The sequence below is a fragment of the Salmo salar genome, chromosome 13 (genome assembly GCF_965601325.2).
Source record: "Salmo salar chromosome 13, fSalSal1, whole genome shotgun sequence".
Classification (NCBI taxonomy): domain Eukaryota; kingdom Metazoa; phylum Chordata; class Actinopteri; order Salmoniformes; family Salmonidae; genus Salmo; species Salmo salar.
The window spans coordinates 67,777,410-67,800,490 of record NC_138303.1 but is presented as its reverse complement, the minus strand read 5'-3'; the positions used below and the strand labels follow the sequence as shown (position 1 = coordinate 67,800,490).

The window sequence follows — 23,081 nt, the reverse complement described above, 5'->3', positions numbered from 1 at the left end:
TTTTACAGATGCACAATTGACAGCATCCTGTTGGGCTGTATCACCGTCTGGTACGGCAACTGCACCGCCCACAACTGCAGGGCTCTCCAGAGGGTGGTGTGGTCTGCACAACGCATCACCGGGGGCAAACTACCTGCCCTCCAGCACACCTACAGCACCCGATGTCACAGGAAGGCCAACAAGATTATCAAAGACAACAACCACCCAACCCATTGCCTGTTCACCCCACTACCATCCAGAAGGCGAGGTCAATACAGGTGCATCAAAGCTGGGACCGAGAGACTGAAAAATAGCTTCTGTCTCAAGGCCATCAGACTGTTAAACAGCCATCACTAAGATAGAGAGGCTGCTGCCTACATACAGACTTGAAATCATTGGCCACTAACAAATGGATCACTAATCACTTTATTAATGGCACTTTAATAATGATGTTTACATATCTTGCATTACTCATCCCATATGTATATACTGTATTTTATACCATCTATTGCATCTTGTCTATGCCGCTCGGTCATTGCTCATCCATATATTTATATGTATATATTCTTACTCCATCCCTTAGATTTGTGTGTATAAGGTAGCTGTTGTGGAATTGTTAGATTACTTGTTGATATTGCTGCACTGTCGGAACAAGAAGCACCAGAATTTCGCTGCACTCACATTAACATCTGCTAACCATTTGAATGTGACCAATAACATTTGATTCGATTTTTATTTTATTGCTGCTCTTTAATTATTTGTTATTTTTATTTTCTATTATCTATTTTTTACTTAACACTTATTTTTCTTAAAACTGCATTGTTGGTTAAGGGCTTGTAAGTAAACATTTCACTGTAAGGTCTACACCTATTGTATTCAGCGCATGTGACAAATACAATTTGACTTGCACCTGGCCCTTGACAGTGCAGACGAGACTGTTAGCAGGTTAGCATGTACTGCAAGGTATTTAATGTTTCTGGGCATGTGTGTGTGTGTGTGTGTGTGTGTGTGTGTGTGTGTGTGTGTGTGTGTGTGTGTGTGTGTGTGTGTGTGTGTGTGTGTGTGTGTGTGTATGTGTGTGTGAACGTCTCCATGCCCTAGCTAACCCTGCACCTCTACAGTTGGTCTTGTAGAATCCTAAACCACATAAAGTGAGCCCAGAAGGACAGGCATGGCATTGGAAAAGGTCTCAGGTCTGATCCTGATTGACTCAGCTCTGACAAATCCTCCCTGGGTGCTATCTTCCAAACCTTAGAGGAGAGATACACCAGAGAACCCCCAGGCATAGTGTACCATGGGAGGGAGCTGTCCCTCTTCAGGGGATGGGGGAGAAGGCAGGACATTAGTGAAGATGAAAGAGGACTTATTAACCCCCAGGTAGGGTGTTACCTTTGGGGGGCTGTCGGAGCCTGGGTACTCCCTCTGGTCCAGCTTGTTCCAGCGCTGCATCAGCTTGATAACCATGGGGTTGCTGAAGTCCACCAGCTGAAAGCCCGACACGTTGGCCCCTCCATGCATGAAGCGCTCCAAGTTGATGTCCTTAAACCCCTGGAGAGAGAGTGGGGGGAAGGGGGGCGAGATGGAGCATTTGGTATGGATGGAGGCAGAGGGCAGAGAAGAAGAGAGAGGATGAGAGAATGACATTTATAGATAGAGGTATGGAGAGTGATGGAGGTAGGCAAAAGGTAAATAGAAAAAGGGATAGAAATAAAGCGAGATATGGGGGGAGAGAGAGAAGAAGAAGGGGAAGAGAAGAGGGAGTGGGAGAGAGGCAAAGAGAGCGAAAAGGAGAGAAACAGAGACAGGACCCTGTACAGTATGTGATACCACAACATAAAAGGACACCAAACACTTCTCCAAATTCTCCCCTAGACTTTTCTAAGATCACCGGCTGAGTCTGAATTCTGTCGACGCCCTGCTTCTACAGCAGAGAGCTGGTAAGAAGGATTGTGCCAACAGTAATCTCTCTCAGCCCAGTGCTCTGATGCCTCCAATGCTGTGTCACACTCACACCCACGCTCCCACTCATGCACACACCCCCCCCCCCCCCCCCACACACACACACACACACACACACACACACACACACACACACACACACACACACACACACACACACACACACACACACACACACACACACACACACACACACACACACACTGAGCTGTCCTGATCTGGACATCATTAATACACTGTCACTGTGGAAATGGGCTGAATACTAATTACATAGACGAGAAGAGAGGGGGGGGGGGGGGGGGGGAAGAGAGAGAGAGACAGAGAGAAGAAGGAAGAATAAGGATGTAGTCAAGACATGCCAGGATTTTCTCCCTCACCAAGTTAGCCATGATGTAATGGTAGCCTTTGACATGTTTTCCGACGCTGACAATCTGCGAGAGAAGGGGAGGAGAAACGTTAGAGAAACGTTAAGTCAACCCGACTGGAAAGGGACAAACGTTCGACAGATTTTAAGTGAACCCGACTGAATTAGCATTAGCATGCTTAATTGGCTGTCAGTTGAATGACACCCCAGTGTGTGCGGCTTGCCAGCGCGTGAACATTGTCTTTCATGGGGAGAAATCAGACGTGCCGACTGTCTAAACAAATGAGTAGGCATCCGGATGAGTGCCACACAAGGAAAAAGAACGACAGACACTGAGGCGAGGCAAGACATGACAATGCTCCCGGCATGGAGATAGAGACAGAGAATGTTCATTGAATCATTGGCATCATCATCGAACACAAGCAGATTTCAAATAGCTAAACAGACTTTGAACTCAAGACAGCTGCTGCTTACGTCGCCATGTAGTATGACTCTGCTTACAGAGGATTTGTGAGGTACAGTATCTACGTAGTGATTATTAAGACTTTATGAATGCTCAGTAAAGCATCCATTGTTGTGTCTTTAAAGTTTTAGCCTAATGTGTTTGAATGTCCCGCTTACAAATATAATCTGTTTCCACTAGCATAGCTCCATTCTCCAAAAATGCGAGCTACATTTTTCTGGACATCGCTAAATAACCAGGTAACAAAATGAAAAACGGTTTGGAGGAAACAATAACACCTGAGGGAATTTAAAAATAAGCAAAAAACATTTTTAAATTACCCTTTAAAAGGGGACCCATGCAGAGGTAAAAAAAGAAGAAGATTTGACCTGCTAATTTAGATGTTGTGTGTACTGAGGCCTACAGAGATATGACGGGTACTGTTGATTGTGTGTCCAGGGATCACAACACACACACACACACACACACACACACACACACACACACACACACACACCCTCACATACACACTGAGTTGTTAGCACAGTGATATGCCGGAGTGGAGATTTGCTGAATAATTGAAATGTGAGATAGAGACACTGGTTGCCTGGGGGCGGCGGAGGAGTACACTATGAAACAGAGAAGGGGGTTATTTGGTTAATTCAACTCTGACTACATACAGTACAGGCAACTGAGTGGCGCATAGCTGCAGGAAATAGTTTGTGGGTATGGGTGCTGTGATTCTTTTATCGACATGGGAGGGTGGGAGCTGCTGGAAAGAAGAAAATTGCCCGCACTGCAGATGGCTATAATATTGATCCACAAATACAAGACTATTAAAGCTCCAGTGCACTACCTATGTGAAAAAGTATTTTGTTAATTAAAAAAATATCCACTACCGTTCAAAAGTTTTGGGTCACTTAGAAATGTCCTTGTATTTGAAAGAAAAGCACATTTTCTGTCCATTAACCTGTTGGGTCTAGGGGGCAGCATTTGCACGTCTGGATAAAAAAAATGTACCCGATTTAATCTGGTTACTAATCCTACCCAGTAACTAGAATATGCATATACTTATTATATATGGATAGAAAACACTCTAAAGTTTCCAAAACTGTTTGAATGGTGTCTGTGAGTATAACAGAACTCATTTGGCAGGCAAAACCCTGAGACATTTTCTGACAGGAAGTGGATACCTGATGTGTTGTATTGACTTTAAACCTATCCCATTGAAAAACACAGGGGTTTAGGAATATTTTGGCACTTCCTATTGCTTCCACTAGATGTCACCAGCCTTTACAAAGTGTTTTGAGTCTTCTGGAGGGAGATCTGACCGAACAAGAGCCATGGAACGATGATGTCCCATTAGACACCTGGCGCGCGAGTTCATGTTGGGTACCCTCGTTCCAATACGTTATAAAAGAGTATGCATTCGTCCACCTTGAATATTATTCATGTTCTGGTTAAAAAAAGGCCCTAATGATTTATGCTATACAACGTTTGACATGTTTGAACGAACGGAAATATATTTTTTCCCCTCGTTCATGACGAGAAGTCCGGCTGGCTTACATCATGTGCTAACGAGACGGAGATTTTTGGACATAAATGATGAGCTTTTTTGAACAAAACTACATTCGTTATGGACCTGTGATACCTGGAAGTGACATCTGATGAAGAGAATCAAAGGTAATGGATTATTTACATAGTATTTTCGATTTTAGATCTCCCCAACATGACGTCTAGTCTGTATCGCAACGCGTATTTTTCTGGGTGCAGTGCTCAGATTATTGCAAAGTGTGATTTCCCAGTAAGGTTATTTTTAAATCTGGCAAGTTGATTGCGTTCAAGAGATGTAAATCTATAATTCTTTAAATGACAATATAATATTTTACCAATGTTTTCTAATTTTAATTATTTAATTTGTTACGCTGACTTGACTGCCGGTTATTGGAGGGAAACGATTTCCTCAACATCAATGCCATAGTAAAACGCTGTTTTTGGATATAAATATGAACTTGATAGAACTAAAAATGCATGCATTGTCTAACATAATGTCCTAGGAGTGTCATCTGATGGAGATTGTAAAAGGTTAGTGCATCATTTTAGCTGGTTTTATGGTTTTGGTGACCCTGTCTTTGACTTGACAAAACATTACACACAACTCTTGTAAATGTACTGTCCTAACATACTCTAAATTTATGCTTTCGCCGTAAAACCTTTTTGAAATCGTAAAACGTGGTTAGATTAAGGAGATGTTTATCTTTCAAATGGTGTAAAATAGTTGTATTTTTGAAAAATTTGAATTTTGACATTTATTTGGATTCAAATTTGCCGCTCTTGAAATGCACCTGCTGTTGATGGAGTGCACCACGGGTGGCACGCTAGCGTCCCACCTAGCCCCAAGAGGTTAAAATAAAATACAATTGATCAGAAATACAGTGTAGACATTGCTAATGTTGTAAATGACTATTGTAGCTGGAAATGGCAGATTTTTTATGAAATATTTACATAGGCGTACAGAGGTGCATTATCAGCAACCACCACTCCTGTGTTCTATTGGCACGTTGTGTTAGCTAATCCAAGTTTATCATTTTAAAAGGCTAATTGATCATTATAAAACCCTTTTGCAATTATGTTAGCACAGCTGAAAACTGTCGTCCTGATTAAAGAAGCAATAAAACTGGCCTTCTTTAGACTAGTTGAGTATCTGGAGCATCAGCATTTGTGCGTTCGATTACAGGCTCAAAATAGCCAGAAACAAATAAATTTCTTCTGAAACTCGTCAGTCTATTCTTGTTCTGAGAAATGAAGGCTATTCCATGCGAGAAATTGCCAAGAAACTGAAGATCTAGTACAACGCTGTGTACTACTCCCTTCACAGAACAGTGCAAACTGGCTCTAACCAGAATAGGAAGAGGAGTGGGAGGCCCCGGTGCACAACTGAGCAAGAGGACAAGTACATTAGAGTGTCTAGTTTGAGAAACAGACGCCTCACAAGTCCTCAACTGGCAGCTTCATTAAATAGTACCCGCAAAACACCAGTCTCAACGTCAACAGTGAAGAGGCGACTCCGCGATGCTGGCCTTCTAGGCAGAGTTCCTCTGTCCAGTGTCTGTGTTCTTTTGCCTATCTAAATCTTTTATTTTTATTGGCCAGTCTGAGATATGGCTTTTCCTTTGACACTCTGCCTAGAAAGCCAGCATCCCGGAGTCGCCTCTTCACTGTTGATGTCGAGACTGGTGTTTTGCGGGTACTATTTAATTAAGCTGCCAGTTGAGGACTTGTAAAATTGCTTTTAGTTACCTGGTTTGCTAGATTGACATATAATTCATTCATTTTTAAATGGATGGGTTTATTGGTGTTAAAATACCCCAGTTTTGCTATTTTGGACCACCAGGCTGCTAATGTCATGCAGCCTGTCGTTTTTGTGTTTATACTTTTTTATAACGATAACGACAAGTTTGATGTCGGACAACAATAGAATGTTCATGATGTCACTGTGACAACTGTCTACAGACATGTTGATAGACGTAGTATAAACCAGCCTTCAGTCTTGAAATCTTTGGTTGTTTACAACACTACCAAATTCATTCTGTTTAGCACATGGCCTCACATGTGAATCCTTAAAGAGATGGGTGGGTCTAAGGCTTAAGTGGGTTTGAACAATGCTGAATGGGTGTAGACAAAGAGCTCTCCAGTAGGTGTACCAAAACATTCAAGAGACATTTTCTCAAAAGTGGGGTTACAAGTTTATCAACTTTCAAAGCAGAATTACTTTCCCATTATACTCGACTGTAGTGTATAATATACCATTTTCTAGCTCTGAGTCTCTACTTCTATCCAATGCAAAAAACACAATTCAAATTTTGCTACTTGAGACCGAATTGAGCTGTCTGACTGCCTGCCTGTCTTCCTTCCTTCCTCTCTGCCTTGACTGACTGACTGGCTAACTGATCTCACCTGCTCCAGCATGTTGGTGAGCCTCTCGGCCTCCAGGTCGATGACAAATTTCTTCTCCTGCCGTCGGTCCAGGTCCTCCAGGAGGCGCCGGTAGGCCGCGTCGTTGAATTTCTCCACACAGATGGCGCTCACCTGCCAGCTGTTCTGGCCCGCCTTCTCCATGATGGCTTGCAGTAGGGCGTAACCTGAGGGACCAACAGCAAATCAGATCACAGCATGTCATTCCAATACTTTATTTACATAGGGACAATTAAAAGATTGACATACTGAATGTATAACAGTGCATTGCACTATCACATCTGATCTTACACTAATTTACAGTGCTGATCCCCAAATCAACAGTAACATTTTGGGCCCAATCCAAATCCAAACTAAATTCAAATTGAACCCAACCCTGCTTCCTTTTGGCTGGGAAATGTTGAGGCACAGAAGGTTTCAAATGGAACGAATGAACCATGTTGCTGAATATTACTGATATCATCAAGCTGACACCACAATCTAAAAACCCTGGCTTTACAAAAACAACAAGCATGTGCTCCCCCCAAGAAGCCCTGCATCCAATTAGACCTCTTTATCTGTGTTGAGTTCAGAGTTCTAACCCTTTGCTACTACGCAGATTCTTAATACTAACTAGTCCAGCAACTAAACCCTCATAATTGAGTAGATGGCATAGTCTCTTTGATCAGTGATTGGTGGAGTGGTAGGAACCATTGGTACTCTAGAGGGGGACCCTGGGCTGCTGGGGCCTTGTATATATAGAGGGATGATAGAGAGATGAGAGGAAGTTAGGGGAGCCCCACACGGCGCTTCTTCTCTCCTCTCCAACAGTAACAGATGTCCCACTTAAACGGCCCTTCCTGGTGGCCATCACAATCTGGCAACCTTTCTCCCTCTGCTCCCAATTAGTAGATTAACCTGTGCTCGAGTATCCACGTCTGGCAACCCAACCCCCCTTTCTCACTCTCTATTTTCCTGTGCACCCTATTAGAGTGGTGTCTCTCTGTGTCTGTGCCAGGAGGACAAGGACGATGGTCGGTCACACACACACACCACTGCCTCAGTTTAAAAAAAGAAGACATATTATTGAATATAAAAACATACAATCTACCTGCAGTGAAGCCGCTCAACATTTACATTATATTCAGTCATCTATCAGACTCCCATCCAGAGCGACTCACAGGAGCAACCAGGATCAAGAGCCCCGCCCAAGGAGCACGCCAACAGATCTCCCACCAAGTCAAAACGGAGACCCAAACCAGCAACCTATCGGCCACCGGGCCAAACTCCCAACAGCCAGGCCACCAACCATCCAAGATTCTCCCACAGTTCCCCGAGAGCTGCCCTTAAACAATCCGAGATCCCCCCCCCACCGCCCCCGAAAAAAAACTTTCCCTCCATTCCCAGCCCCAAGCCCCCCCCAGCCACTGTCCCCCCAATGCACCAACAACCAACAAAATGAAGAGAAAAAGGATAAAGACAAAGGAAAACAACAATGCAAAAACAAAAGACATCAAGGACAACATAAATCAAAACAGCAACTGTATACGTTTGAGTGCACGTGTGGCACTATTTACATGTGTGTATGTCCGTATGTGTGCATTAGATTGCGAGTGTGTATATGCATGTGAGGTGGCAGGTAGCCTAGTGGTTAGAGTGTTGGACTACTAACCGAAAGGTTGCAGGATTGAATCCCTGAGCTGACAAGGTAAAAATATGCTGTTCTGCCCCTGAACAATGCAGTTAACCCACTGTTCCTAGGCCGTCATTGAAAATAAGAAATTGTTCTTAACTGACTTGCCTAGTTAAATAAAGGTTAAAACAAATCTGTGTGTACCAGTACCTGCCTCAGCTTTAACACACACCTGTGACAGAGGAGTGGATAAATCCTGCAGAAGACTTGTGCTGTGTTCAAAAGGAAGAAAACTGATGGAAATAGGGCTGGGACTACCTGCATTTGTCCAATAAGAAATGGAAACTTTTGATTTCCGTTGCAAAACTTTTTTTCTGAAATGTACAGACCACATTGACATAAATAACACCACAAGATCAAAAGATACATTTTAAAAAATCCTGTCGATTTTATAGAGTTCACAAGAGTGAGTTTTTTAAATCCCCCCTTGGGTTGTGTTCATTAGTAGCCTGACCACCTGTCCACATCGATCCTGCAAAAGGCTACGCACACTAGCGATTCTTCTCCGCAATGAATGTATGGAGCAATCGATATAGCAGCGGAATTAAATTCAGGATGAATTTAATTGAACCTAAAACATTTTAAATCCTCTTGCAACGGAAAAGAAAATTATAGTTCAGGTCCATAGTTTCAGTTTCAGTCCATTTTCTCCCATTTGGTGCCTAATGAACATGACCCTGATGATAACAACCCCAAGATGACAATTCTGAAAATATAATAGGTTCGTGCTTCATAGACAGAGCTAATGACTAGTTGGCTAGTGGCCCATATATCTATATGGCTGTGATTACAGTGTTTCAGTCAGAGAACCAGGTGCAACTTCTCTTCTCATGTCAGTGATATCAATGCAATTACACAGTGGAGATGAAAGCAAAGCCCATAATAGGCCCTGTCAACAAAGAATCTAAGTGCAACCATTAAGGCTTATACAGTATAGACAAGGCACAGAAACACACACACACACACAAGCATGTGCACGAACAAACACGCATGTACACACACACACACGCACAGAACAGACAGAACAGACATGCACGCATGCATACACACACAAACACGAACAAGCCCTCCCCACACACAGACTCTCTCTCTCTCCTTAAAGTGAGGCCTATGGCAGACACATAACAGCCCACTGCAGCAACAGTAATTCCTTTCTATGTAATGACACAAAATCCTATATTGTTCTATTTGCAATCACATGCCTCAGTCCCCCTACACCAGCCCCACCAACCAGAGACGAGCGCTAAGGCCTGCCTTCCTCCTTGTCCGCCCACCTTTCTACCCGCCTGCCTGCCTTTCTACACACCTTTTTTTCTGCCTTCCTGCCACTGATTACCAGCTGATGAATCTGTAGCCCAGGGCTGTGTGTAGAGCAGCAGCTAACCACAATCAGCGTCATCGCGCTAGCTGCCTGCCTGCACCACAGAGTACAGCCTCCCCTCCCCCATTTCCTTCTCCCGCTCCTTGTTGCACACTGCCATTCCCTGCCACTAGGAGGCAGTGGTTATATGAAATTAATGACTTTCAAACAGCGCTGGTCTACTGCAGTAAACTACAGGGAGATGGAGAGTGATGGAGTGGGTCCGAATGTAGTCCGGGTGGAGAGAGAGAGCACAATACTCCTGAGAGACCTAACCTTTTAAACTGAGTCATTCATCCTGACTTGGAGACCCCGCTGTTTGGTACACATCTGTCTATATGAGAAAGATAGACAGACAGACACAGAGAGTTAGACAGACACAGAGAGAGAGATAGACACAGAGAGAGAGACAGAGAGGGAAAGAGAGAGAGAGACAGAGAGGTAAGGAGAGAGAGACAGAGAGGGAAGGAGAGAGACAGAGAGAGAGACAGAGAGCGAGAGAGAGAGTGAGAGAGAAAGAGAGCGCGAGAGAGAGAGAAAGCCTGGGCCTTCCCCCTTGCACGGCCACAGCTGAGCACATGACTATGATATTCCACTTACAGGGAGCTTTTCCACTATATTGCAAGGAGAAGGAGAAGTCTACTCCGAGTAGATACAAAAAAAATATGTCAAATGTTTCACTACTTCCAAAGCAGAGTGGCACATTTTGTTAAAAATATCTCCACTGATCTGCAGTTAAAGCAGTTAAGACAGGAACAGATTGGAAAAGGTAGCTGAGTAGAGTACTGCTGGTACAGGAGAAGTCTAGAGGAAGATATTCCAAGCCTTACCGGGTCATAGATAGGAAGGTGGATAACAGTTATTATTATCATCTCAATGGGCAGTTCTGGTAAGGTGGTTGGAATGATGTCATTTTAACCACCTTTGTCCACAGGGATGAAAGTGACGCAGAAAATTTAAAGGAAGAAATGCACGAGGAAAATACATTCTGCTGAAATGGTTTGACGGGGTCTACGAGGGTGTGGGGCACGTCAGTGCTCCACGCTGGTCGGTGAGACCTTGACAGCTGCAGTGTCAATACAGACATCGATGCATGTGGTGAAGCTGCTGCGTTTTCTCACCGTACTACAACAGCCCATGTTTAGGCCTTCAGTAGAGCTCGGCAGCTGGTGTTGTGACAGAAACAGTAGAAACAGCAATAGCAGGAGTAGTATAATGCCACTTTAATAATGTTTACATACAGTTGAAGTTGGAAGTTTACATACACTTAGGTTGGAGTCATTAAAACTCGGTTTTCAACCACTCCACAAATTTCTTGTAAACAAACTATAGTTTTGTTAAGTCGATTAGGACATCTACTTGGTGCATGACACAAGTAATTTTTCCAACAATTGTTTACAGACAGATTATTTCGCTTATAATTCACTGTATCACAATTCCAGTGGGTCAGAAGTTTACATACACTAAGTTGACTGTGCCTTTAAATTCCTGAAAATTATGTTATGGGTTTAGAAGCTTCTGATAGGCTAATTGACATCATTTGAGTCAATTGGAGGTGTACCTGTGGATATATTTCAAGGCCTACCTTCAAACTCAGTGCCTCTTTCGTGACATCCTGGGAAAATCTAAAGAAATCAGCCAAGACCTCAGAAAAAGAATTGTAGACCTCCACAAGTCTGGTTCATCCTTGGGAGCAATTTCCGAACGCCTGAAGGTACCACGTTCAACAGTACAAACAATAGTACACAAGTATAAACACCATGGGACCACGTAGGCAGTCATACCGCTCAGGAAGGAGACGCGTTCTGTCTCCTAGAGATGAACGTACTTTGGTGTGAAAAGTGCAAATCAATCCCAGAACAACAGGGGCTGCTGTTTGGACAAATAATGAATTCAGGGGCTTTAACACAGTCGGCATATCCTTGGCATGACTATTGTCACAGATTCAGGGACAAAACTGATCCTAGATCACGCTTAATATGTACATACTGTATGCTTTGGGAATATGTATTGACTGTTTGAACTGAAGATGTTATTAAGGGCTATTTCCGTCATGTTCAACTGATATGAGGTATGTGGTATACTGTAGTTACATCCCTTCTGGGTTGAAACACATCTGAGAACAGGGTGAGCCGTTATTGATAGATTAGAGAGAGAGAGCGAGAGAGAGAGAGTGAGAGAGTGAGTGAGCGAGAGAGAGCGAGAGAGTGAGAGAGCGAGCGAGAGAGGCGAGAGAGTGAGAGAGCGAGCAAGAGAGTGAGAGAGAGTGAGAGAGCGAGCAAGAGAGCGAGCGAGAAAGAAAGGGATGGAGAGAGAGAGAGCTCTAGACCAAGAGAGAAGGATGCGGTGCGTTTCTTAGTACTGGCATTGCTCATTAGTGGAATAGGAACCTCAGTACCTCTGCCCAGTCCTCCGAGACAACGAGACACAGAGGTAGAGAGAGAGTGAGACAGTGAGTGAGAGAGAGAGAAAGAGAGAACTGAACTGACGATGTTATTAAGGGCTATTTTCATCATGTTCAACTGACATGAGGTATGTGGTAAAGGGTAGCTACAGCCCTTCTGGGTTGAAACACATCTGATAATAGGTGAGCCATTATTGATAGTTGTAAGAGAAGGAGAGAGAGAGAGGGGGGAAGGAGAGAGAGAGGGAAGGACAGAGACAGAGAGAGGGGAGGGAGAGAAAGAAGGGAGAGAAAGAAAGGAGAGAGCGAAGGAGAGAGAGGGCAAGAGAAAGAAAGAAAGTGGAGAGGGGGGAAGGGAGAGATAGATATTGAAAGAAAGTGAGTGAAAAAGAAAGGGATGGAAAGAGAGAGAGAGCTCTAGACCAGGGGTTCTTAAACTTTTTCAGCCTGGGACCCAAATGAGAAATTCTGTGTTTTCCTGTGACCCAAGCTTAGGAAAATATGCACCTATACATACATACATACATACATACATACATACATACATACATACATACATACATACATACATACATACATACATACATACATACATACATACATACATACATATCGGTACATTTCATTGCCCTTATGCCTAAAACAAATGCAATATAGACAAAAACAAATAATGAAATTAAATATCCATATAAATATCTATTAATGTTTATTTTCCCCATTAAAAACACTCTTACAGTGAGGGAAAAAAGTATTTGATCCCCTGCTGATTTTGTACGTTTGCCCACTGACAGAAATGATCAGTCTATAATTTGAATGGTAGGTTTATTTGAACAGTGAGAGACAGAATAACAACAAAAAAATCCAGAAAAACGCATGTCAAAAATGTTAGAAATTGATTTTTCTCTCACTGTTCAAATAAACCTACCATTAAAATTATAGACTGATAATTTCTTTGTCAGTGGGCAAATGTACAAAATCAGCAGGGGATCACATACTTCTTTCCCTCACTGTACATATCTGTCTAGGTTGGAACTGTTGCTGTTAAAATACAATAAATATTTTTCATTTTGAACTGTAATAAACTGACTGATCACATCACACAGGTGAATAACAGAACACACACACAGGCTTGTTGATAGTGCAACCCTAAGTAACAGTACAGATTAAAAATGATCAGGCCTACTGTTATTACTGTAGAAATTATTGTTTGAAAGAAAGTCTAGGTTGGAACTGTTGCTGTTAAAATACAGTACAGATTGTTTATTCTGAACTGGAATAAACTGATTGATCACATCACACAGATGTAGACCAGAAAACACCCACACAGTGCTAATGAGAGCATGTCTATTCTGGGCTCCGTTTTTGACAGTACAACACTGAGGTTATGCTCAGCCTTGAAACTGTTTCTGTATGTCAGAGTTGAGAACCCTGACTCGCATAGGTATGTGGTGCCAAACTGGACCAGAACATCTACTGCTTTCTCAGTCACGCAGGAGACCACTTCCTCCTGCTGTAGATGAGCAACCCAGAACTGTGTTTGCCTCGCTTCAGTTTATTCCAGTTAAGAATAACAATTATTGTATTTTAACAGTAACAGTTCCAACCTAGACTTGTTTTCAACAATAATTTCTACAGTAAGATGTACAGTAGGCCTGATCATTTTTCATATTAATATGTACTGTTCCTAGGGTTGCACTGTCAGTAGCTAGCTTGCTTTGGCGAATGTTAGCTATTAACTGTGTACAAGGAGGCCAGGGGATTGTTTGAAAGTGAAACTCACATCTACTACTATGAGAGATAGTACTCCCTTATTTCTGCTTATCATCACCTGTTATAAAATGACAACAATGCCTTGCTAGCTGACTCACTTTCCACTGTCGAAGCACTGTTTCATGAAGCACTGTTTCATGAAGCATTCTGCCCTGTTCTGAATGAACCCCCTGGGTTAACCATCATGCTGTGGATGTTTGGTCAGGACGAGTCGTTTTTATTAATTTGTTCGTTATGAGAGACTCATTACTAAGCATTTTCCCACACAAAACACATTGTGGGCGCTCCTCATAAGTGTGTATGAAAGAGAGAGAAACTCATCGCTGTATACGCGTTTCATTACAATTCATGGCTCGAACTACAGCGCTGCATCGTGTGTGTCGCGGCGTGATCTTCAAGAAAACTGCAGAGAAAAAGATCCGGTAAACCGTGAAGGACACGGGCATCTCCCTCTCACACTCGCGCAACTGCCAAACTGAGCAGAGACCGCTGCTATGCAGCGAGCGCAGATGCACTTGGCCAAATCAATTCCAGTAATTCATGAAATAATTATACATTTACTCTGACACGTCGCGACCCACCATTAACAAGTCCGCGACCCACCTTGGGTCGCATCCCATACTTTCAGAAAGGCTGCTCTAGACCAAGAGAGAAGGATGCGCTGTGGACCCTGGTTCTGGCGTTGCTCATTAGTGGAACAGGAACCTCAGTACCTCTACCCAGAGAGGGAGAGAGTAAGAGTGAGAGAAAAAAATAATTGATATTAATATTACAGCGATGCTAGCGGCTTCCTGGAAAGACACTGCCGTTCTCACTTTCAGTGCACTCCAAATGGCACCCTAATCCCTTTATAGTGCACATCTTTCGGTCAGGCTCCATTTGCATCCAACAAGGCTCTGGTCAATAGTAGTGCACTAAATAGGGAATATGGTGCCATTTGGAACAGATCCTTTCTTTTGTTTCATTACCCCCCCAGCGTGGTTCCCTATTCCACTTCCCTGACAGGACACCTCCCTGCCTATCGATTGGTAGATTTGGTCTGTAGCCTCCTTTGGCCCCAAGACATGCCCGTCCACCAGATAGCACAGACAACCATTATTTTAGGACAGCATCCATTCACACTTCCACTGTAGGGGTTTCCACATAGAGTAGGGGTAATTGAGATGGTCCAGACCCTGCATTGCCTACTCTGATCTATAATTACCAATAATCTCCCATTCTAGACATTCTATTTCTAAGGACTGTAGTTGATGTCCTGAATGCAAAGAGCCATAGATACACATTACACTGACACATTATTAATGACTAAATGCAGATCATGTACATATATGATCTTTGTAATATATATGACCTTTGGAGCTAAACATATGAATGCTCAAACTTACACCAAGACCTGTAAAGCAAAGCCTTTGCTGTGTGTTGGCCCCAGCTCCTAACACACTACTACTGTACAGTTACTGCAGCAGGCTGGGGTCCCACTTAGAGGTGGCACTTGTCACTGTGTTGTTATGTGTTAACAATAAAGACTACAGTTCCCATAATGCAACGCACCATGCACAAAGTGATTGTTCATAGCTACACACCAATGTAGTTAGCTAGCTCAATCATCTTGTTGTAGTAGCTAAACCTACGCCCCCCCAGCTTGTCAATTCATCAAGGATCAAACATAACATTGGATGTTTCTCAATATGCATACTACCGTGCTCTGAGCACGCAATCTGGAGCACGGGGGGGGTCGGAGCACGAGTCCAAATAAAAGTATGCCGAACGGATGCATACTCCGCTTGTACACATTTCAAAGCACGTATCAATGCAAGCTTGAATAAAAAGTATGGACAGAAATATGACATAACCAAGTAAAAAACGACACAAAATTTATTGAAACCATTATTTGAGCTGAAGCAAGAGAAAATAAACTCAGACTTCGGAATGAAATGTTGCCCATTCACATCTCATATGTTGTCTGACTACAATATTGCATCTTGAAAACGTTAATAAATACATTCTGTGTTAATTTTGGCATGTTTACCTGCCTACAAAACCCACTGTAGTGTGTGTAGATTGCAAGCCCATAGTTAGTCAATAGGGCGAACTGGCTAACTACTACTGTTAGCTAACTAGCTAGCCACAAATAATTAGTAGCTAACTACCCACAAAGAATTGACATCTACCTTGCATAACATTAGTTTTAGGTAATTTTTAAACTATCTGGTTAGTTTGATTATTACAATTCATATATAGCTAGCTGATAGTTATGAAATAAAGCATTTGCTTTGTGCATATCTTGTTTTGTCTCTATTGCCATTGTCCTGGCTGGGAGAAGGTTCAGTGAATGGGTAAGTCCATAGTAAGGCAACAGGGCCAACTGGCTAGCTAGCTAGACATTAAGAAGTGGTAGCTAGCTACCCATAAAAAAAATGGACATCTACCTGGCATAACATTAGTTTAAGGTCATTTGGCCATTTAACTAGTTAGACCATTACGATTCACATATAGCTATATATAGCTGATAATTATGAAATTAAACGTCATGCTTTGTGCATATCTTGTTTCGTCTCTATTGTCATTGTCCTGGCTGGAAGAAAGTTCAGTGAATGGGAGGTGTAGTGTGCGTGAGGTAACACAGTAGGGGGAGTGCGAGTGCTTCTCAAATGTGATGTTTTATGCGCTCTCCATACTCTTGTCCTCACAAGAACGGACTCAAGAAAACGTCTTCGGAGAATGCACTCAGAGCAGGAGAGTGTGGAGTACGGTAGTATGCATATTGAGAAACACCCATGGTGTCACAAGTGGGATTCAAACCCACGCCTCCAATGTAAGCAAAGGCACCTCATCCACTGACTCTTAGCCTCTCATTCCTATGTGACAACATAAGTGCTATTATTCACTCAAAATCTCTAAGTCTAAGTCTTCTAATCAATATAAGCACAGCCAACATTTCTCCTTCCAATGGCCCTTTACGGCATGAGAATCTGAAAGAATTGGACCGCTATAAGTAATATGGTTGTAACTTTACCTTGGCCTCTGAATTGCACCTATTCACTCTTTTCCAATTTACAAGTGCCTATGGGACAGAGACCTGCAACTCCCGTTGCAAATCTGCCCGTGGCAAATCCAGCCCGTGAGGCAATTTAATGTGCCCCCCCTCACACACGGTTACGACATCAACATACACCTGTGACATGTAAATATCATTTCCATCTCCCCATTTACTATGTAAAGCACTTTGAGCTACTGGAAAAGCTTTGAAGAGCTATACACTGAGTGTACAAAACATTAGGAACAACTTCCTGATATTGAGTTGCACCCCCTCAGAACAGCTTCAATTCGTCAGGCATGGACTCTACATGGTGTTGAAAGCGTTCCACAGGGATGCTGGCCCATGTTGACCCAGTGCTTCAGTTGTGTCAAGTTGGGTGGGTGTCCTTTGGGTGGTGGACTATTCTTGATACACACAGGAAACTGTTGAGCATGAAAAACCTAGCAGCGTTGCAGTTCTTGACACACTTAAAAGTCACAAATCTTTTGCCTTGCCTATTCCCCACCCCCCCCAACCCCTGTACACATATACACAATCCTTGTCTCAATTGTTTCAAGGCTTAAAAATCCTTCTTTAACCTGTCTCCTCCCCTTCATCTACACTGATTGAAGTGGATTTAACAGGTGACATCAGTAAGGGATCATAGCTTTCACCTGGATTCACCTGGTCAGTCTATGTCGGGAATTTATATATATTTGAATTTTTTTAAATAATAGAACAAATTCTTATTTACAATGACGGTGAAAAGAGCAGTGTTCGTACGGTTTTGTACAATCAGTGTATAAATCCAATAAATGATTAAGTATCATTACAACGACTTACCACTGTCAGTGACAAACTAAAAGGTCAATTCAGTAGTATATAATCATACACAGTTGAGCAACTTCCTGATTTCATTAAGACTTAAAAGGTACACATCATCATAAACATCATCACACACAAATGTAAGTACTTACCCCGGTCCGTATCGTAGAGGAAGACAAACTTGTTCCAGTCGTAGTGGTCGAGTAGCGAGAGCAGCGCTCCGCGGATGGAGGGCCGAAGCTGCAGCGTGAACTGGCTCTCTCCCTCGGTGGGGAAGCTGGGCGTGATGAGGGAGATGTGCAGCGCCCCGCAGAACGACGTCAGCGTGTGCACCGAGCGCTTGTCGTACAGGCCAAAGATGGCGAATACGCCCCGCGAGTACTGCGAGCAGACTGTGGAGGAGGTATGGAAGGGGGGAAGAGAGAGAGAGAGAGAAAGAGAGATAAGTTAGTTACTAAATTTGTTTACTAAACATTTTAATCTCTTAAAGGGAGAAATGGTGCATGTAAGAATAGACAGCGAGTACAGAGAGCAGACAGTGGTAGGTAAAGAGAGAGAGAGACATTGCAGATCGTGCACCAACCCATTCAAATCCCTACAAGAGAAGCCCTTTGTTGCCTACGGAATAAAAACTACCCCAAACATCCACAAAATATCAAATTTCCTCTAATGTTTCCATCTTAAAACATGATTTCTAGTTTAATGAGTCTGTCTACCTAATAAGTCTCTCTACAAACACACCGGCTTTAATATGAAAAGTTATGTGTTATAAGTCTTTACATACACACTGCAGTTTCTGCTTAAGGTGCCTTGGTGTCTCGAGCCCTGATGCTATAATTGCTTGTGCTTTGTTGTGTGGCGTGTGTGTGTGTGTGTGTGTGTGTGTGTGTGTGTGTGTGTGTGTGCTTAAAAGACACACCATAATGAACAGTTATGCTGACTTCTTCATGCACGGCGAGTGTCTAAATGAAAGAATGGCACATGGGTAAAAAGTGTGTTCAAAGCGTTTGAACTGTTCCATTGTAAAGGGAACAGATAAACATGTTTTTTTGTGGTTGTTTTATTGTTGCTACGCTGGGTTTGACAGCGTTATTTTTTCAAAGTATTACAGTGTTGTTGGGAGTCCCTCTCTTTGCAGCTTGCAAATGCCTAGGGCTGAAGAAGAAGATATAGAGGAGAGGGAGAGAGGGACAGGGAGAAAGTGAGATAGAAAGAGCGAGAGAGAAAACCCAGGCTTTGATGCCTTCTGAGTTTCTTCCTCCATTCGTCTACAAACCGTTAGACATAACAACGACGTGTACATGTGTCAACAAAAAACAAACCACTACTGTCTCGTAACTCTATGTAACTCTCGTTCTCCATCTCTCCTGAAGCAGAGAGTGATTTGCACATCATCAAGGCTTTGTTGTCCTAGTCATGTAGGAGAAATTGAGCACCCACATACACTGTGCCAGCGCACTGTGTTACGTTGCATCATATTGTAGCCTAACACATCATCGTGCAACATTGTGTGTTGCATCCAGTGGTGTAGTAGAGGGTAAACACACCTAAACGCCACATACAGTACCAGTCAAACGTTTGGACTCATTCAAGGGTTTTTCTTTATTTATACTATTTTCTACATTGTAGAATAATAATATTACAGGTAATATTACATTTCATTACATTACATTACAACGGAACGATTTGATTAGTGTAATGTTAGCTAGCTAGCTACATAGTTGTCTTTGCATCAAGGTTAAAGGTATAGCTAAATGTGTAGGTGTAGCTTTGAGAAACTAACTTTGAGAAACTAACAAGGTTAGCTAGCCAGCTGTATTCGTTCGTTCGCGCCATTTTCCAAACGGCGTCAACATCACAACACCACAGCCACTGCTAGCTAGCCAACTTTACCAACTAGCAGCACTGTAGAAACTAAATACATTACAACGGAACGATTTGATTAGTGTAACGTTAGCTAGCTACATAGTTGTCTTTGTATCAAAGATAAAGGTAAACGCAGCCACTGCTAGCTAGCCAACTCTACCAGCTAGCGGTACTGTATCATTTTAGTCAATAAGATTTTTGTAACGTAAGCTTTCGAGTTGTGTAGTCCACTTGTGTCGCTAACAGGACTGACTTTGTGTTAGCTGGCCAACGTTTAATTACTTCTGCGTTATGAAAGGAACTAGACACGGACATGAATGATCCATTGGTAGTTTGTTGTAACCAAGTATTGGTGCTAACCTTGTGTTATTGGATGCTAGCATGCCTGTTAGCTACAGCGTCATAGGACACGGTGCACTGGGTGGGTTTCACGGAAGAATACTGTACCAAGTTACATAGCTGGATAAACTAAGTTTGAGCCTATTCCAGGAAACATTGAACCACTGTAGTTTACATCAATTATAATTTCTAAGTGGAAGTTGGAAAAGTTATATTTGAGTGTTTCAGTGAATGGTTAGTGAGGTTGGACCTCGGCTCTCTCACTTCCCCAGTTGTTTAGTTAATTTTCATTCCAATCTCCTTTGCATTAGCGTAGCCTCTCCTGTAGCCTGTCAACTATGTGTCTGTCTATCCCTGTTCTCTCCTCTCTGCACAGGCCACACAAACGCTTCACACCGCATGACCGCTGCGACTCTAACCTGGTGGTCCCAGTGCGCGCGACCCACGTGGAGTTCCAGGTCTCCGGCAGCCTCTGGAACTGCCGGTCTGCGGCCAACAAGGCAGAGTTTCATCTCAGCCTATGCTACCCTCCAGTCCCTCGACTTCTTGGCGCTGACGGAAACATGGATTACCACAGAAAACACTGCTACTCCTACTGCTCTCTCCTCGTCTGACCACGTGTTCTCACACACCCCGAGAACATCTGGTCAGCGGGGTGGTGGCACTGGAATCCTCATCTCTCCCAAGTGGACATTCTCTCTTTCTCCCCTGACCCATCTGTCTATCTCCTCCTTTGAATTCCATGCTGTCACAGTCACTAGCCCATTCAAGCTTAACATCCTTATCATTTATCGCCCTCCAGGTTCCCTTGGAGAGTTCATCAATGAGCTTGATGCCTTGATAAGTTCCTTTCCTGAGGATGGCACACCCCTCACAGTTCTGGGTGACTTTAACCTCCCCACGTCTACTTTTGACTCATTTCTCTCTGCCTCCTTCTTTCCACTCCTCTCCTCTTTTGGCCTCACCCTCTCACTGTCCCCTCCTACTCACAAGGCAGGCAATACGCTTGACCTCATCTTTACTAGATGCTGTTCTTCTACTAATCTCACTGCAACTCCCCTCCAAGTCTCTGACCACTACCTTGTATCCTTTTCCCTCTCGCTCTCCTCCAACACTACTCACTCTGCCCCTACTCAGATGGTATTGCGCCGTCGCAACCTTCACTCTCTCTCTCCTGCTACTCTCTCCTCTTCCATCCTATCATCTCTTCCCTCTGCTCAATCCTTCTCCAACCAATCTCCTGATTCTGCCTCCTCAACCCTCCTCTCCTCCCTTTCTGCATCTTTTGACTCTCTATGTCCCCTATCCTCCCGGCCGGCTCGGTCCTCCCCTCCTGCTCCGTGGCTTGACGACTCATTGCGAGCTCACAGAACAGGGCTCCGGGCAGCCGAGCGGAAATGGAGGAAAACTAGCCTCCCTGTGGACCTGGCATCTTTTCACTCCCTCCTCTCCACATTTTCTTCCTCTGGTTCTGCTGCTAAAGCCACTTTCTACCACTCTAAATTCCAAGCATCTGCCTCTAACCCTAGGAAGCTCTTTGCCACCTTCTCCTCCCTCCTGAATCCTCCTCCCCCTCCCCCCCTCCTCCCTCTCTGCGGATGACTTTGTCAACCATTTTGAAAAGAAGGTTGACGACATCCGATCCTCATTTGTTAAGTCAAACGACACCGCTGGTCCTGCTCACATTGCCCTACCCTATGCTTTGACCTCCTTCTCCCCTCTCTCTCCAGATGAAATCTTGCGACTTGTGACGGCCGGCCGCCCAACAACCTGCCCTCTTGACCCTATCCCCTCCTCTCTTCCCCAGACCATTTCCGGAGACCTTCTCCCTTACCTCACCTCGCTCATCAACTCATCTTTGACCGCTGGCTACGTCCCTTCCGTCTTCAAGAGAGAGAGAGTTGCACCCCTTCTCAAAAAACCAACACTCGATCCCTCCGATGTCAACAACTACAGACCAGTATCCCTTCTTTCTTTCCCCTCCAAAACTCTTGAGCATGCCGTCCTTGTCCAGCTCTCTTGCTATCTCTCTCAGAATGACCTCCTTGATCCAAATCAGTCAGGTTTCAAGACTGGTCATTCAACTGAGACTGCTCTTCTCTGTGTCACGGAGGCTCTCCGCACTGCTAAAGCTAACTCTCTCTCCTCTGCTCTCATCCTTCTAGACCTATCTGCAGCCTTTGATACTGTGAACCATCAGATCCTCCTCTCCACCCTCTCCGAGTTGGGCATCTCCGGCGCGGCTCACTCATGGATTGCGTCCTACCTGACAGGACGCTCCTACCAGGTGGCGTGGCGAGAATCTGTCTCCGCACCACGTGCTCTCACCACTGGTGTCCCCCAGGGCTCAGTTCTAGGCCCTCTTCTATTCTCGCTATACACCAAGTCACCAAGTCACTTGGCTCTGTCATATCCTCACATGGTCTCTCCTATCATTGCTATGCAGACAACACACAACTAATCTTCTCCTTTCCCCCTTCTGATAACCAGGTGGCAAATCGCATCTCTGCATGTCTGGCAGACATATCAGTGTGGATGACGGATCACCATCTCAAGCTGAACCTCGGCAAGACGGAGCTGCTCTTCCTCCCGGGGAAGGACTGCCCGTTCCATGATCTCGCCATCACGGTTGACAACTCCATTGTGTCCTCCTCCCAGAGTGCTAAGAGCCTTGGCGTGACCCTGGACAACAGCCTGTCATTCTCCGCTAACATCAAGGCGGTGACCCGATCCTGTAGGTTCATGCTCTACAACATTCGCAGAGTACCACCCTGCCTCACACAGGAAGCAGCGCAGGTCCTAATCCAGGCACTTGTCATCTCCCGTCTGGATTACTGCAACTCGCTGTTGGCGGGGCTCCCTGCCTGCGCCGTTAAACCCCTACAACTCATCCAGAACGCCACAGCCCGTCTGGTGTTCAACCTTCCCAAGTTCTCTCACGTCACCCCGCTCCTCCGCACACTCCACTGGCTTCCAGTTGAAGCTCGCATCTGCTATAAGACCATGGTGCTTGCCTACAGAGCTGTGAGGGGAATGGCACCTCCGTACCTTCAGGCTCTGATCAGTCCCTACACCCAAGGAAGGGCACTGCGTTCATCCTCCTCTGG

The 23,081-nt window shown here is 44.1% G+C and overlaps 1 protein-coding gene across 3 annotated transcripts in view; it reads right to left on the bottom strand.

Annotated features, from left to right (window-relative positions):
* LOC106567580 (glutamate receptor 4) overlaps nucleotides 1-23,081 on the bottom strand; it is a 179,368-nt gene that overhangs the window by 66,560 nt on the left and 89,727 nt on the right. For all 3 annotated transcript variants that reach the window (XM_014137067.3, XM_014137066.3, XM_014137071.3), the window contains exons 3-6: nucleotides 17,922-18,161; nucleotides 6,702-6,886; nucleotides 2,316-2,369; nucleotides 1,369-1,527 (exon numbers count right to left, since the gene is read on the bottom strand). In XM_014137067.3, the coding sequence (XP_013992542.1) occupies nucleotides 1,369-1,527; nucleotides 2,316-2,369; nucleotides 6,702-6,886; nucleotides 17,922-18,161 (638 nt within the window). The remainder of the gene's footprint in view (nucleotides 1-1,368; nucleotides 1,528-2,315; nucleotides 2,370-6,701; nucleotides 6,887-17,921; nucleotides 18,162-23,081) is intronic.